At 39.9% G+C, this 17,544-nt stretch overlaps 1 protein-coding gene across 1 annotated transcript in view; it reads left to right on the top strand.

Annotated features, from left to right (window-relative positions):
• Positions 1 to 17,544, top strand: part of MSRA (methionine sulfoxide reductase A) — a 301,026-nt gene that overhangs the window by 182,845 nt on the left and 100,637 nt on the right. The window contains exon 4 of the mRNA XM_064448273.1: positions 1,451 to 1,555. Within this exon, the coding sequence (XP_064304343.1) occupies positions 1,451 to 1,555 (105 nt within the window). The remainder of the gene's footprint in view (positions 1 to 1,450; positions 1,556 to 17,544) is intronic.

Genomic DNA, 17,544 nt, shown 5'->3' with positions numbered 1-17,544 from the left:
TCCCTTTTTACTCCTCTGCATTCTAGACTAAATTTAATCCCAGTCTTTTAAATCCCTTTTAATAGCTAGCCCACCCCTCTGTGCCTCATTTAGGTTTTCTTCATTTCGAGTGCCCCATTAACTGATATAATACTCTCATACTTTTCCCTGTTATGTCTCTTTAATATATCCTAGCATCCTTTTTATTTCTTTCTACTTTTTCTTTTTAATTAAATTTGCTCTTGGTATTGAATTGGTGTTTCTGCTGAACACTCCTCAGTTACTCATTGACTCTGATTTTTCTTGTTTGGTGACAGCTAATTCAGAGCCCATCACTGGGCCATTTTCAGCTGGTTGTTGCACTGCCTGAAATTCAACCATTCTATTGAAGTCAGCTGAGTAAATCTGAGGTTTATGCTGGTATAAATGAAATAAAAACCCGGTCTAGTGTGATCAAGGAGCTTATTACGTTCTCACCAAAAGGCAGATCTCACTGTCCAGTTTACTAATGTTTAATATTTACTTATTGTTATTTAATGGAAAAATAGGATAATTTTTTCTCCATTAATGAATATATTATGACAACAAATATGCCTACATTTATAAATTGTAAAAATATATAACGTGTAATATTTATAAACTATAAAATGCTTGTGTAGTGCTCAGTGCAATGGACTTTCACCCTGAGATGCCTGAGCAGTCGTCAGTCTAACTATTATTTACAATTGAAATGCCAGATCCTTCACATTTTGGCAAGCTGAATCTTTCAATAATACTGTGAGTGATTAGACACGTAAGGAATGAAAAAAATCATTCCCACAACGTAACTGAAAAATAACAATAATATGTTTTAATGTGCTGAAACACCTGCTAATCTTCCTCGAGCTTCATGTGCTGTCATGAAGTTCAGTCAAGCTCTCTGACTCTTTTTGAAGCCCGTTGGCATCAGTCTTTTGGGTGAAATAGTTTGAAATTATTTGTGTGGTCTTGTGTAAACACGCCCTTGAAATGTGTTTTTATAATCAATTATTTTATCCGTATTTTACCTCACAGAAACAAGGTTTTACACTGTTAAGACAACTTAGACATCCAAGTTTTCATATGTTAATGTTGTATTTAGAAGAGTTTAAAGTATTTTACTAGTTATCACTTAGAAATATTTAAGAACTATTCATTTATTTTTTTCCCTGTAAGCTGACCGACTGCTGTAATAACATCACTGTCTTACCTTATTGCCTCTCGGGATAGTTGATTTCATGATGGCCTTGTCCCAACTAGCAGAAACCTTAGAGCTGGCAGGTATATAAAATATTGTTTAAAAAGGCTTAAGTGTAAGTGATGGTAAATCAAAACACCTTTAGGGAAAGAAAGGGGAAAACGCAGGCTTGTGCTTTGAATCGCAGATATGAAAACCCAGATACGCACTAGCTAATTCTCACTAATAACATCTGAATTTATTTTCTCTTTTAAGGTAAAACTGGCCACACAGAGGCTGTACGAGTAGTATATCAGCCAGAAAACATCAGCTTTGAGAAACTGCTCAAGGTCTTCTGGGAGAATCATGACCCGACACAAGGTAGAGTGATGAGTGAGCCAGTATTTAATTATCTTACTAATTACAGCTGGGATAATTAGTGTTTGAGCTGCATGGAAGAGATGAACCTTGAAATCACACTGGAGCTCAAGAATATGATTGCAGACATTTATTGACAGAGAAAGAGAGGGAGAGAGAGAATGAGAGTACAGAAACTCACAATACCCCTCCTCCTTTACAGCTGTCTGGGCTGGGAAAATTCCCACAGAGAGGCCCAGCAGACAATAGAAAATTTTTTTCAATTTTGATTATGACAATTTCTTCTGCAATGCTATCTTTTGTCTCTGAAATTAAAGCATATTTCTTTGCAGCCTCAGAGCTGGTCATTTTATTTGTGCTGAAGACCTTTATCCTTCATAAAATTGTTGTTTGGTTTTTTTATATATATTTTTCAATGGCAGTGAAAATGATTAGAATAGAGGGAACAAAAAAAAGGTAAGAGATGGTGTGCAGAGGCACTAGAGCAGAGCGTTCTAGCTATTTGCCTTATTCAAACCTTTTGATTTAATTTATCTTTCTTGGAAGAGGCTTCGTGATGACATTACACACATCTGTGCAAACATAAATGGGAAACTGTGTTGAGAAAACATTTTACATGTTTATATAGTTTCAATAAACATCATCCTTTCTACCATTTCCCAGAAATACTACACACAGTAACTCATTTCAATATTTTAACAGCTATCATAATTATGCCACTTGTTACTACATCTGGGAACAAAAAAAAATGCAGATGATACCTTCAAATTGTGATACTATCCTGGGAAACAGTAACTCTGAGAAGGATCCAGAGGCTACTGTGGATAAAGTGTCTTCCAGTGAGCCCAGAGCACAATGCGAAGACAAAAATGCCTATTGCAACGCCTACCTATAAGAAAAGGGGAGCCTCAGTCAGGAGCGTGAGAGCCATTTTCTGTATGCAGAGGCAGTAAAATCTCAGAACATTTTGTGCAGTTTCTATGTGGACATACCAGATACTGCTGGTGATTCAAAGGAGGGGCAGAACAAGGATATAGTGCCTAGAAAACTGGCTTGGTACTGTGAATAAACACGTTCAACTAGTTGAAGAGATGACACTTTGACCAAGTAATCTTTGCCTGTGCTTATGTGAGGAGCCGATTCCTCATAGTGAGGCTGACAACCCAACCGCCGGTAAGCCGTAACAAGTTCCCGTAGCTGGAAACTGAAGTTTGAAAAGTTCCACCTTGGAATAAAATAGTTTCACAGCTCTCAGTGTAATTAAACGTTGGAGTCTTTTTCCATCGCCATCCTTTCAAGTCTTTAAGATGAGATAATTCATCATTTTAAAAGAGGTGCTTGATTCAAGTCATGAGAAGAATTTCTATGTCTGTGTGTCAAGTGTGGTGGCCTATACTGTTGATTTATGAGCCTCCCTTTTCAACTCCTTCCTTTATAGTTGCGTTCACAGTAATTTGTCTGCACCATCCTTGAAATACTTGCAGCTCTGCATTAAGACAATGACCGTCTTCAAATCATGCATCAGAGCCTTTGTGGTGTGCTCATACGGGTCAGGAAGGAGGCTTTCTCCCTACCCTACCAGTGGTTGGTTTTAGGTCTTTTTTTTTGTTGTTCTTTTTTACTTTGGATTGTCAGAGACTGGCCATCACCAGAGGCTGGCTGATTTGTAACGGGCTCATTGTTTTGATGTAGCAGAGAGTCCTATTGCAGGATAACTGGTTCCTGTGTCTTGCTCACACATTGGGATTCATCCTGATTGCCAGAGCTGGGAACTAATGGGCAGGGCTGTAGGATTCTTAACCTTCCAGAAGGAGGAATCCAGCATGAGGAATGGATTTCTGCTGAAACGATCTGGGCAACTACCCACCTAATCAGTTCTCTGCCATGTCTGTAGTCTTGGCTTTGGCAGAGTATGGTTGGGCTCTGCCTGTGGCACACATACAATAGGAGAGTCTCTAAAGGACTTCAGTGCTTTAGGCTGACTGAAGTTCATCTGCTGGACACAATGGTATGTGGATGAAGTGTACTAGTTGTGACAACAGGTCAGATCAGATGAATTTGTGATTCCTTCTGGCTTTAAAACAAAGTAAAATGATGACATTATGTCTTTATTTTCACCTTGCATTCCACATAACTGAGGTTCAAAATAGTTCCAGTCTGTGCTTTCAGAAGAAGGTTGGATGCTGGCAGATGTATGATTCACTCTTTGATTTCTGGCAACTGGGGAAACATCACCTAATTAGCCCGGGCACAGAGCCACGCTAATGTGGCTGTATTCCTTCTGGGATGTGAGCTAATATCTCCGCATGACACTGAGCTGTGTAGATACCCAAGTCATTCACAACTGTCTCAGGCACCTATGTGGCACTGCGGTGCTTGGTATAAACGTACCTAAGCCTTTATCTAAGCTTGGCTTGGTAGCATTTCCAGATGGTTCTTCTGTAATAATTTGCTAAAAGTGGGAGCATCCATTATCCACAGAGAAGGTGGCAGTCTTCTTGGAAGACTTAGTGTACCCAGGACTTGGACAGGTGGCTTTACCTATGTATTTTTATGGTTGCTTAATGCTCATCTCTGTGCAAGAACTTTGCAAAGCTCATCACATCTCTGCCACCTTTCTTGATCTGAGGAAAACCTAAACCACAAGGTCCCAGTTTCAAGTTTCTTTGTTTTGTAGGATAGGGATGGTATGCTTATATACCCTTTCAGGTTTGAGCAGTTAGCAGAAGACCTTTAAGGTAAAATAGTTTCTTTGCCTCTATTGGTATCTACTCCCTGCTTTTAGCTTGCTATGGGAGATGTGGTTTTATGTAAAGATGTTGAAAGTGAGAGTTATCTCTCTGACCTATGATATTTTTCTCCTTTCCTGAGGTTCAGCTGTGTGCACACAGTAAGTCTTATTTAGCCAGCCTTATGGGAATGCAGGACTCAGTCTGTCAAAGAGAAGTTTTTTACTAAGCGGATAAATTAGGAAGATTTCGTATTCATGAAATTCAGCACACTCTTTGGATGAATCCAGTGTGTCATACAGCCAGTGAATGCTGGACTTCTTGATTATAGCACTCCCTCCAAAGTATAAAAGCTTTGTCTGTGGCACTGTCTTATTTTTTTTCTCAGAAGTTGGGTTAACACCGTTTAAGCCCTCCTACCCCCAGCAGAGATAATGGCCTTGTCTAATTGTTCCAACGTCATTAGACATCAAAAATATACATTCTGTTACAGTTAAAGAGCTTTCAAACATCATTCTAGATGGTACCAAGTTGCTAAAGAGTACAGACTGGCAGTCCTATCATTCATTATTGTGTGAGCGTATTAATATTCAAAAGTTCCTGCTTTCCAAACAGTTGGACCTCCTACCTTCAAGATGAGACTGACATCTCACTGGGATTCAAATTTTCTCTGGGAGGCAGCCTGGCTCTTGTTTTATGAAACTCTTGAGTCTGAGTATTATACAGAAGCCTATTGAAAAGCAAGAACCTTTGATCAAGTCAAACAGTCTATGAGTTGAAAGAGCTTCTCCCAGATGAGTATCTCCTAAGTGTGGGGCCCTGATAAAGTCCTCCTTGACTATTAATTTAGGCTCTATTTTATAATTCATTACATTTGGGATAATGAAAAAGCAACAAACAAACCCCCGACTTCTGCCAAGTGACATATGGTTGTCATCTCTGTTCAGCCTCTAATGCACAGAACAGCATTCCTTCTCTCCTAGGAATGATTCTATCTATAAGAGGATTGCTCTGTATAGCTCTATAAGTGCTTGAGGTGGTTGCTTTTTTGTCACTGATACAGAAAAAGAGAACGAATGCGATAGGCTGAAAATACGGCAAAAGAATCTTACTGCTGTTCACTTTGTACATCATTTTATTTTTCTGAAGTTTATTGTGGTGCAGGGCACGTTTGGTGTCACCCTGTTTTTGCGCTGTGAAGGCATCCTCAGAGCCTTACGGATTTTTAAGGTATAAGCCCCACCGTCTCCTTCATTTTGCGCCCTGACAGTGGTTCTGCTGGCACCTCTGTGCTGTGTGTCTAGAGGGATGTGGACTTTCAGACCGTAAGTTTGTCAGTGCTGTGCCTCAGCCTGTAGTTTCACAATTGCTGTAAGCTTATCTTTGACTGAACTGTTAGGGAAAAGGGCATTTTTCTTCTCCCTCCTTGTTCTGTCGGCAGGATACAACCTCTTTCTTTGTGTTGACACTGGCAATCACAATGTTCTCTGATCAAGCTGAAAATTAACCCTGCATGAACTGAAGTGAAATGTAATTTTTAGCCAGGACTTAAATTGCCAAGAGCATGACTGCTAGTGGGACCACCCTTCTGGTATTAGCACCGTCCTGTAGTGTGTGAGCCAATTCTGTAATTGCAAAACCCGACTATGCTTATGTCCAGGGGAGAAGATGTCATATTTTTTTCTGATCAGAAAGTTTGGCCACGCTTTGTGGGGTGTCACAAACTATTTCTTCAAACCTTTGGAAAAATCTATCTGATACCAGAGGACTGTGATTGTCACAGTGCAAATGTGATTCCTGTAAAGCGTCTTACTGTTCATAATTCCCCTGACCCTGTGTGTGGTTGAAGTCCTACATGTAATGGCTTCAAGCTGCATCAGGGGAAGTTGAGATTGGATATTAGGAAAAATTTCTTTACTGAAAGAGCGGTCAGGCCCTGGCACAGGCTGCCCAGAGAGGTGGGGGAGTCACCGTCCCTGGGAGGGTTCAAACACCGTGCAGACGTGGCACTTCAGGGCATGGTTTGGGAGGCCTGGGGGTGTTGGGTTGGGGGTTGTGCTTGGTGATCCTAGAGGTCTTTTCCAACCTTAATGATTCTATGATTCTATGATTTTATGTGTCAGAGATTTCATCCCAGCCCATGGCAACTTTAAAGAAAGGCTCCTTTTTGCTTTCAATGGCTGTATAGCAGACAAGCAGAAAACAAATAAATGTTATTTATTCCTCTTTAAAACATGTTTGGGAAAAATGAAAAATCCACTTGCCTCCTTTAGCATTTTTCTCTCCTGAATGCGATCCAAAACAGGTGCTTGTTTCAGTGGTTCTGCTCCCCATGTTTGTCAAGGGTACCTAATCCTTCCCAGCCCACAAGATAACAACTTAGGGATGACAGTTCTCTGGGGTGAGCCCCTGTTGTACACAAATCCCATCTTTTTCATTGCTTCTTCTGGCTTTCTGTTTGGATTTTTGAATTAGTGGAAGGAGCTGAGGGAGTGAGGACTCCATAGTTTTGGCCACCCTCTGACAATGGGGTGAAGGCACCCATGGCCACTGCTGCCCAGGAGCTTCTGGAAGTTTTCTTCTAGCCTTATTGAGTCTTTGAGTGTGAATATACAAAGAACCAAAGATACTGGTAAATAATCTCATTCCTCCTTTCTGTCATGAAGGACTCCTTATCTTGCCTGTGTTTGTACAGGAAATGTAAGCAGAACTGATATTTTTCCAGCAGTTGAGGACCATCTGTACTACAACAAACTCATCACCTGCCAGATTCATTCAGAACATCTCTTAGTCCATATGTCTTGCGTATCCATGATAAAGAAGAGATGTACGAGCTGTTTCTCCTCCCTGCGACCTTCCAGATTGGCATTTAGCCTTAGTGCTGATACATGAATTCTCCAGATTAATATCTGTTTTTCATTGTGCTGCCCCATTTTAGTTGCAGAGGGTATATTTATTTCTCACCAGTTTTGAAGGACTGTACTTTTTTTAGGCATTGCATAAGGAATCTATCATCTGCAAATAATTAAAATTAGACACTAGAAATGACATTGTATTGCTAATGAGCAGATGTGTCTACTTATACCAGTGGAAGAACAGCTGTACACATAAAAAACGCTACAACGACCCTAAACCAGCATTATGTATTCTGCTACAGGCCTGTAACTTCATTTAGAGATTAAAGAGAAAAAAGTAATCTCTCCCTGTAAAATATAACCTTTTTTGGTTTTTTTCTTTACATTTCTGTAACTCTCTTCCCTTTATAATTTGAATGAAATCTGCAAGTCTCAGATTAAAGCACGGAGCACCCTTGTCTTGTATTTCAAATGTTGTTGAGTCGTGATGGTTTCAGCGTTATTACAAGATGTAACAAAAAACAGTAGGAATACATAATCTATTGTCACCAGACATTAAATGTATTCAAAATAGAATTACCGACCCCTCAGGGAGCCATTCTTGGTCCAATACTCTTCAATATTTTCATTAATGACTTGGAGGATATAGTGGAGAGGATGCTAATTAAATCTGTGGTAAAGACATTGCTAGGAGGCTCTTGGAGGAAACGAATAAAACACAGCTCTGTGTTGATAAATTAAAAAAGCCATGGAAATCGATACGCTGAGACGCAATAAAGATAAATGTATATTGGTTCATGTAGGACTGAATACTCAACAACAGAAATATGCACTATGTGAATTGTTTGATCGGAGACGGTAGCTTCTGTTGCCTTCAGGTTCTTCTAATTCCTGCTCTCGCCAATGAAATCGCAGTGATGGGGTTTAGTTGACTGATGTCTAGCCATCCCACCAGCAGCCAATTTAGTGTCCCCTTGCCCATAATCACCTCATAAATACCCGTGGTCTCTACTTTTTGCAGAGTAGCAAAGAGAACCTTTGCCAGTGGTGCTAACCAAGATTGCATTTTGAGAATGCACCCTCATTTTTTTCGTGAACTGAAATGCCTAATGTTGTGTTGTTTCTGTTCTTTGTCCTTTCTCTAGAACTAAATATGCATTAAAAATAAATACTTATTATTAGGCTGGTTTGCATCCCCAGGAATTTTAGCTGTCATGACCTAATTTGCATATTCAACTCTTTTTATCCATATAAATTAGAATAGACTTTCTCTGACCTATATTTCCAGTTTAGGAGATGTTGTTTTTCCATATCACAGTGAGAAGCTGAGATTTGACTCTGCATCTTTTTTTAATGAACGGGATTATTAGCCAGTGCAGTGGTTGCTGAGATGGCTGAATAGTTTGCGTTATGAAGTGAGTGTGGCTGAATCAATTCTGGCTCAAGGGCAAAAGCCCTTCTGGGCTCTGGTTTCTTCTTACCTTTAAACTACTTCTAGCTTATTTATTTGTGATAATGGTGTGTTAACCAGTTCTCCAGAACTACTGAAAATTAACTTTATCTTTCAATATTGCTGCAGTCAGGAATAAAATAGTTCCCTGAAGATGAGAAAAGCCAAGGCATCAGTCTGTTGTGCCGTTGAAGATGACACAGTGGGAAGCACAAACCCACCACTAACCTGAAGAGATTCCTTTTGTTCATAATGCCTGTATCTGCTAAGGACAACTTTGGAAAACACTTTTATTCTCTTACAGTCATCCGTGGGATCACTGCTGAGTTATTTTGTAATTATAGCATAGCAGTGTTTGTGACTGAGGGGAGGAAGAGGAAGGAATAAGGAAGGGAATCTTCGTTTTAATTCAGGCTTGTTGATTTTTAACTTCTGAAGGAAAATCTGGACTCCTCAATGCTTAGGAATGTCTTCAGTAGCTTTCAAGTATCCGTGAAGGTCATGAAGTCCAAATATCCATGGGTATGTGGTGTGAATAACAGCAGCTGGATTTGCATGTGTATTTATACAATTAGAAAAGAGCAACCTCAGAAGGTCTTTTTCTGCAGACTTTTTTGATGGACTGTTCCTAATCTTTATAAAAGGAAAGCAACAGATAAAGTCAAAACAAAGTAACACCAAATATTCTTTTCTTCTTCAAATAACCCACTAGTGAATTTGGGTCTAGAAATCTGAGGCACTGAAGCATGGCATCATTAATCATAGTTTATGGTGATTATTAGTAGGCTTTTAATCTTTGTTTTCATGTATAATTAGGTACAAGAGGTCAAAGCTGGCTCTATTCTAAACAACAATATTTTCAGTGAATGACTGTTTTTCTCTGCCTGCAATTTTCTCTCGCATATTTATAAGAGCATACTTGTCTGTGTTTTGAGAGAGCAGCGTCCCATGAGTTTATCTGCTGATAAAAGCAAATGACAACACTGTTATTTTTATTATCACTAATTATTTTTATTACTATTGCAATAACACCTGGTGGATCATAGTAGGTTTAGATTCATAGTGTTAACACATGCTTCAATTTAGGCAAGACATTAGTGAGCAACAGATAAAAGAAGAGAAAGGAGAAGGGACATAAAGAAAATGATAGCAAATTTGTGCGATTCCTGAGATAGCTGAGCTCTACGCAGTACCTGATCTGAATCGCTCTTTCTTAGTTATATTTTGTCACATGATCAGTAGTTGTCCAGCTTTTTGTAAGCATCACAACACAGCTAGTCCATGAAGAATAGAGGCAATTAGTGTCTTATTCAGATGCTTAAACAGAATTGTCTTTCGCCACGCCAGATCCTCTTGCGCATTCTGTCTGTCTTCAAGCTGTGCTTGAGAAAATGTGGGGCTCCCTTATACCCTGTGTCATGTCCTCCAGCCTCTTCCAGATGTCCCTGCTCTATGCATTTATTTGGTTTTGAAGACTACAAAGATCTTCGGTCAGGTGTGTCTGACCAGCATAGACACGTCAGGTGGGATAAAGGCTGAGAAAAAGCCACTGAAATGTAGGTGTTTCCATAGGCACGGAGTGTCTCAGCTCCCACGATTTTCAGTGGAGATCTAGTCAACATGGTTGACTTGCCCCAAATTAGGCACCTAATGTTTGGTCAGCGTTTGGTCACCTAAACCTGGAAGCTTAGTTCCAGCTGCAGCAATAAATACTGTTAAAAGATTTCACTCCCATCCTAAGTTCATCTAGCCCTGAGACAGATTTTTTAAGAGAAGGCACCTGTGAAAGGGCCTAATGTCTGTCTATGACAGAAGTAGTCTAAAAACATGTCTAAAACTAATCATTTAACTTTTGATTAAAGTTAAGTTAAAAAAAGTCCCTTGCAATAAGTTTAATGCCATTAAGGATGACTTATTGTCTATATTCACCATTCTATTTGCCTGTTCTGTGCACTACTGGTAAGGACATATTTTCAATTAATAATTAGAAATGGATTAAAATTCCTGTCTGCCAGTGACATTTAATACTTTGGCTTTGTGACACTCATCAAAAACTAACCTGTGTTTTTTTTGTGGGCTCAAGTAGATCATGCACTTCCTTCAAAGGTCAAAGAGCATTCAAAAATGCATTTAAGCAATGTTATATGTGAATGAATTAATAAATAATGAACCATACAGGCAACTCTTCTTTCAAACCAAGTCTTCATTCCGACTTTCTAGTTTTGTAAAATATTTGAACAATCTTGAGAAGTGATGAGATGCATTTTATAATTATTGAATAATAATGCTAATAAAAAGCCAAGAGAATTGGTCAGAGATAGAGCCTAAGCTGGAATACTACCGCCCCTTCTTGAGGACAGCCTGTCATTTCCACTAATGAACTAAAAAGAGACCTGATAACTCTTCGTGGCCCAAATCTGCTAACGTTGGAGGCCTGTGTAAAGTCCCTGATAGACCATATGGGAATGTCTTTGTGAACGACTAAGGGGAAAGCAATGGTTATTCACCTACATGAAATACGTTTGATATTTGTGCTTCTCCGTTACTGGAAAAAAATCCCAGCATATGGACAAGCACAAGATAAAAGTTGGAAGCAGAAAAAAAATGGTGGGCATTTTGCTGAACCGAATTTAAAACCTACCACTGCAGAGTTACGCATTCTGAAAGTTGCCCTTTTATTTCATGTTGGATGTAAAGCAGACTGCCAAAATGATAGACACCAATGCCCAGGAAATGGGTTTGGTGAATGCAGAGGGGCAGGAGAGATCTGTTCCAGACTGGGGAAGAAGGAGGTGAAGAATCTCCTGAGGGCATTTCACTTGTCAGCTTCTAGTTCTTGGGTGACTTTTCCCAGCAGATGCTAGGGTGGGCCATACTAATTTAGTATGGTGTGATGATGGTATCAGTTGGGTTGGGAAGGACCTTCAAAAATTATTTGCACCAACCCCCCTGCCCTGGGCAGGGACATCTTTCACTACATCACATTGCTCAAAGCCCTGTCCAAACTGACCTCGAAAGCTTCGAGGGATGGGGCATCCACAACTTCTCTGGGCAACCTGTGCCAGTGCCTCACCACCTTCTTGTAAAGAATTTCTTCCTCATGTCCAGTCTAGAATAGAATAGAATAGAATAGAATAGAATAGAATAGAATAGAATAGAATAGAATAGAATAGAATAGAATAGAATAGAATAGAATAGAATAGAATAGAATATTTAGTTGGAAGGGGCCAACAATGATTACCTGGTCCAACTGCTGGACCACTTCAGGGCTGACCAAAAGTTAAAGCATGTTATTAAGGGTATTGTCCAATGTGGTCGTATTGTGATGGTTTTTGGTATTACAGTAGTGTTAAACCTTTTGGACAGGGTGTCATTAGGGTCACAGAATCACACAGAATGACAGAATCCCAGGTTGGAAGGGACCTCAAGGATCATCTAGTCCAACCTTTCTAGGAAGAGCGCAGTCTACACAAGATGGCCCAGCACCCTGTCCAGAAGACTCTTGAAAGTGTTCAGTGTGACCAAGTCAACCCCTTCCCTGGGGAGATTATTCCAGTGGTGACTGTTCTCACTGTGAAACACTTCCCTCTCGTGTCCAGGTAGTGACGCATTACTCTATCTCTGTCACTGCACTGACTGCATTCTTCCCCAGTAAGTTGGGATGGGAAATTACGTAAGATATGAGGAAGCTGTAGAAGGCCTGGCAGGGAAATTTATTTCATTACAGGGCAGTGCTGAGACAATTTCCTTTTAGCCCAATCCCATGGGACCTCTTTTCTTGGCTGTTACTCTCCTTGTCTCACAAACCTGTTTGCACACCTTCTGCATCCCAGTTTTTGGTATTTTGCTGGAAGAGAGGAGGAGGAAGTCCTTCCTCCTCACATCTGCACAGAAAGGTAGCGCAAGTATCACTGCTCCAGATCGGGGGAGAAGACACAAGTGTCATGTAGCTGGGTGGCATCAGTCAGAGTCAAGCGTGGCCACCCTGAGAAAGGGACATTACTGCTGTGACAGTCTGAGCAAAACCAAAGCTGTATAAAGCTGCTCTTTTTTCAGTTACTTCGGTTTTGTTGTAGCAGCGTGTTGGCCATCGGTGGTGGGAACAGACACGATTTCTTCTTGCAGCAAATTGGTGGCAGCAATTCATCCCACTCCCACACAACGTCATTGCTAAAAGAGTGGTGGAGTGCATTCTCCTGTGTCTCCGTCAGTGTTTCTGGGTATGTTATGGCATTAATCAAGAATCTGTTGTCTGAAGAACTCTCTACTCAAAGAGCTGTTGTTATTTCATACAGTGAGTGTTGTACTGACCACCATCAACAAGCTCATTTACACCAGCGCTGGAAATCTTAAGGAAGTAAGTATTTTGTGATGACTTTGCCCTTGGAGATATTCAAAACTGGACTGCACAAGGACAACCTGCTCTAGCTTGACAGTATTTTGAGCAGGGGTAGTGGACTAGAGACCTCCAGAAATCCCTTCCAACCTCAGCAAATCTGTGATTCTGTTTTAGCTTCAAAGCTACACCAGAAAACCTGTAATATGGTGGTCTGATGAAGGTTAAAGACCAGACATTTCTGCAGCTGACGTAAATTATTACGAACATGGCCGTAGCCATGATGTTCTAAGTCTGTGTACAAGTCAGAATTTATTGGGAAAGCTACTATTTGCTGTCTTGATCCCAAAGGAAATGGGGAAGACCAAAACTATAGTTTCCTCCTAGACACTGAAAACCATGTATACTGAAAGCTTTGTAAACCTTTCGGTCTATTGACGGTATAAAAGTTTTCTTTAATATGTACAAGCTCATGAATGTATTGTAACGTTCTGAAGGAAACTCTTCTGTATTTCATTTATCCTTCCTGCATCTCAGCACCTTGAAAATCATCAAGAACTCTCAATACACAGCGCTGTAACTAACTTCTTTTCTATTAACATTTTTCTCCTTTAATCATATGCTATAAAGAGTTTTACTTTCCCTTGGCAACTTTTAAGCTGTATAGATGTAATCATTACAGTGAGTGATGACATCAAGCCAGGGTGACATGGTGCAATTGATTTTTACTAAATAATTATATGATGAGCTGGAAGAAGGAATTTTATTAGTCTTAACTCAGCAGGGATTGATTGGGGAAAAGAAAATGACCAATCAGTATATCAGGTTTCTGCGGGTATAAGAAAATAAGTGACAGCTGCAGAAAAGTCCATAAATCACAGAAAAAATTATGATAAAAATAAGAGATATGAACTGCCCTTTAAAATTTCACTGGGTGGCACAAAAGAGTCTAACAGACCTTCTTCATTTATCTCCATTATGCTTGGGATCCTCTGAGAATAGCAAGGGAGACGAATGATGCCATTACATTTTTTTATTATTTTTAAATGGAGAGAAGATAAGAAGCGTTGTATAAGTATTACTTTCAAGTCATTAGAGGGTTGAGTCTTCAAAAGAAATCCCTGATTTAGCCAATAAAATAAATAAAGTATATTTTTCTTTAGCCTTTTGTAGATAATATATTCAAAAATCACCATTTTGAAACAAATCTGCTTGTTTGCAATTAAAGCTCAATTTCTAAAGCAAAAAAAAAAGAAGATACAGTACTGGGAAATATGTGTTTTTATTAGTGCTGTGGATATTCCTATTTCTTGTTGACCTCAACCTCAAGATACTCTGGAGTTAGACGGGAAGGACAATGGCCCACCTAAGATGCATCTCAGCAGAAACTCAAACTGTAGCCTAATAGCAGTGTAACTGCCTTAAAGGGGTAACTCTTTGCCCCAGCCAAGCAGACACTAGTTTTTACAAGGTTTAGAACCCACGAAGGAAAAAGCTGAATTGAAGCAGGGATGGTTTTATATATTCTGATCATTCAAATCAAAGGAGAGCTAGTATTTACTACTTTGACGCCAAAGAATAACGGGGAGACCAAAACTAAGTCATTCCTATCCAGGTGCATCACAAGATATCAAGGTGTTGGTAATAAGGCTCTAAGCTATTTCTTGGACTGTTATTTACATTTTGGCAAATAATAGTTTTTTCCAGTGGCAATGGTTTGTATTGCATGGCAATCTCAACCTGGGAATCGTTCCTTTTGCAGGATCTGGGAGACCATGACAGCTCCCTGTCCTTTCCATCTACCATCCTGTGGCCACAAATTTCTGCTTCATATAATTCAGAGCAAGCGCTCGGCTCTTGAGGGCATTTTTTGATTAATTGGTGTTCTGGTCTCTGCTGGCACAGTGAGGAAATTTTATGTTCTCTAGAGTGGTCCAGGCTGAGAACCACTGAGGTACTTTGGTCAGCCAAAGTGAAATTCCTAAATACGATCCATGCGCAAGATCTAAACACATTTAGAGCTCCAAATGCCCTCATCCTCACTGGTTCTCTAGAGACAAGAGCTTACAAGGACTGGCCAGCGCTCACACAGGCACTGTGCTTTGGGCTTATGCTCTTTGGCACCATGCAGCTGTATCCAAAAACATGAATTCTTGCCTCTTGCCAGAGAGGTACAAATTCTATGCTTTTCTATCAGTTCTAAATTCAGTCTCTCTATCTAAACATCTCTTTCACAAGAGATTTTGTGGCTGTTCTCAACATAGCAGTGGATTTTCTTTGTCTTAGTATCAACAGCAGGTGCCATCCTTTTGACTCCAGGCTATATTTGTTCTTGTTACTGTTGGATGTGTTCCTGATCACTTGGTCAGGGAGACAGATATTTGCCTTTTTGCCAGTTACTGTCTTGCACCATTGACATTAGTAAAGTAGGGCCAGATGAAATGGGGTGATGTTGCAAACCCTGGGCTGGCCAAGGGGGTTCTGCTGTCAGAATCTTGGAGGACCTGATGTGAGGCTCAAGGACTTGCCTCTGCTCTGACCCTTCTTACACCAGATACAAGTCAGGTAAATCAGCTAAGCTTTGGCTTCCTCTGTGTCACGGCAGGGACATTGGATAGCCCTTGAAAGTCTGCCTGGTTGCCTCTAGTTACAGAAATTCTGCTCAACACTGGGAACGAATCCTCTGAGTGTGCTTTGTGGCAAAGTGGACTGGTCGCAAGCTACGTGTAAGACGACGTTCTGCTTTCAGGCCTCTGGAAGCTTTTCCTCAAACTAACTGTTGGAGAGAAATGGGCTTGAGATCACTCAGAGCGTATCTACTGGTCATTACAGCTGCAGAGGAGGCTTTTTGTGTGTTATTTCTTTCTATCATTGCAAAGTTTCTGAAAGAGTAGGTGGAAGTCTTTCTGCCTGTCAGAGACCTCACTCCTCAGTGTTAATACATTTTATTAACATATTGACAAAGCAACCTGGTTATCATCTCAGCCTAGAATGGAAAGGAGGTTCAGACCCTACTGACAGATTTCCCCGCGTATTATATCCTTGAGGAAGAGTTATCTCCTGGCTTTGCCCTAAATTTTATCCCTAAATTGGCAGCCTTTGCACAGAGAGTGACTTTAAGACATCTTGCAGAAGAACAGTTGTAGGCAATCAGCATTTCCCTGCCTAGAAGATCCGGCTGCTTTGAAGACGTGCAGCTGTTGTTCTATAGGAATTATTCCTTCTTCCAGTACTGAAGATATAGGCAAGTCTGATTCACTGGTTTGATTTGGAATTAAAGCAAAATCCTATGCGTGTCTTAAAAATGGAGTTTGGCACAGGTGAAAGAAACACCTTTCTTCTCATGTGCAAATGTTTTATTCTGATAAAATTCTTTGTAGAGAATTTTTAATGGGAAATCTGATCCTGAAATGCATCCATTATTTATAATAAATATTGCTTTAAGCCATCCAATCCATAATGTCAAGGGCTTCGTTCCTTTGCCTATGAAAATGTAACAAAAATAGTGGTCATTCAAAGGACTTCTAAATCTCACTGTTTTTATAATGTCTGATTGCAGTTTGCGGTAGATACCGGTTTGGACGGGTGTTTAACGAATGTGTTTAAGTCTTCTTTAATTACCTGGGAGCTTGTAGGCAAGGTGAATGACTTGAAGCCTGCGGAGATTATTTGTGGTTTTAGTTGGACTATTATAAACTTCGAACAAATTTCTTGCTGCCAGTGGAACCATTTTGATGCACAGAAAAATGGTTTGTTGTTTCAGCAGAAAACTTTTTCAGAGTCTAATGTGCATCCAGTGGAGCTGGAATCAGTGGCAGCAATGCTGACAATCCCTTGTAAGAATGGCTTTTGATTTAGCAGTACACAATATCTTCCAATACATTTACCAGGTTTATTAAATTAATTATTTACATTTTCACATTCTCCTCTGAAGCCTAACGTGTAGAACTGTGGTGTTATGGTAACAGAGAGAGACAGAATGTCATGATAGACAAAATAAGAAAGGTTTCAGAAACGGAAGGATAGTTAACTACAGATGACGTTGTGGAATTTTTAGATAGCCAAGCAGAGATCATTTTTGATTCAGTATACTTCCTTTCAGACAAAGACAAGATTGTTAAGCTCAATCATCCTACCACAGTTGTTTAGTAAATTGAATTTCTTGCCTTGTTTGCTACTCATTGAGTTAGTGAATCTCAACAAGTAAGACTTGCCAGAGGGTTTTAAAAAATCGGTGATGGACCCTTGAGAAGTAAGTTTGTACACGTGAGATACATTACAAATAACAACAGCAACAGCGGCAATTGATTATGTCTGTACACGTGGAATTTATTTTGGTTTATTATCTCATAGTCTTTGTGGCTTAGGTAATGTATTAGCTACTTACTGCGGGAGATTTAGGTACAAATTAATTTAAGTAACAAGTACAAATAAACTACATTTTAGCTTAAATGACTGATCACATTAAAGCTACACTTTGGGGTAGTAGTTACAAATACCTGTTCAGTCGTCGCCTTAGCTAGTGGATGGTTTAGCAGTGCAAGCCAACACCTGAGTGCTAGGAAGGGCTGTTGTTATTGCAGAGTCTGACCTCCTCCTTAACTTTATACGGTCAGCTTTCT

The sequence above is a fragment of the Phalacrocorax carbo genome, chromosome 3 (genome assembly GCF_963921805.1).
Source record: "Phalacrocorax carbo chromosome 3, bPhaCar2.1, whole genome shotgun sequence".
NCBI classification, from domain to species: Eukaryota; Metazoa; Chordata; class Aves; order Suliformes; family Phalacrocoracidae; genus Phalacrocorax; species Phalacrocorax carbo.
The sequence above is the reverse complement of the archived record's forward strand: the minus strand, read 5'-3'. Positions and strand labels throughout refer to the sequence as shown.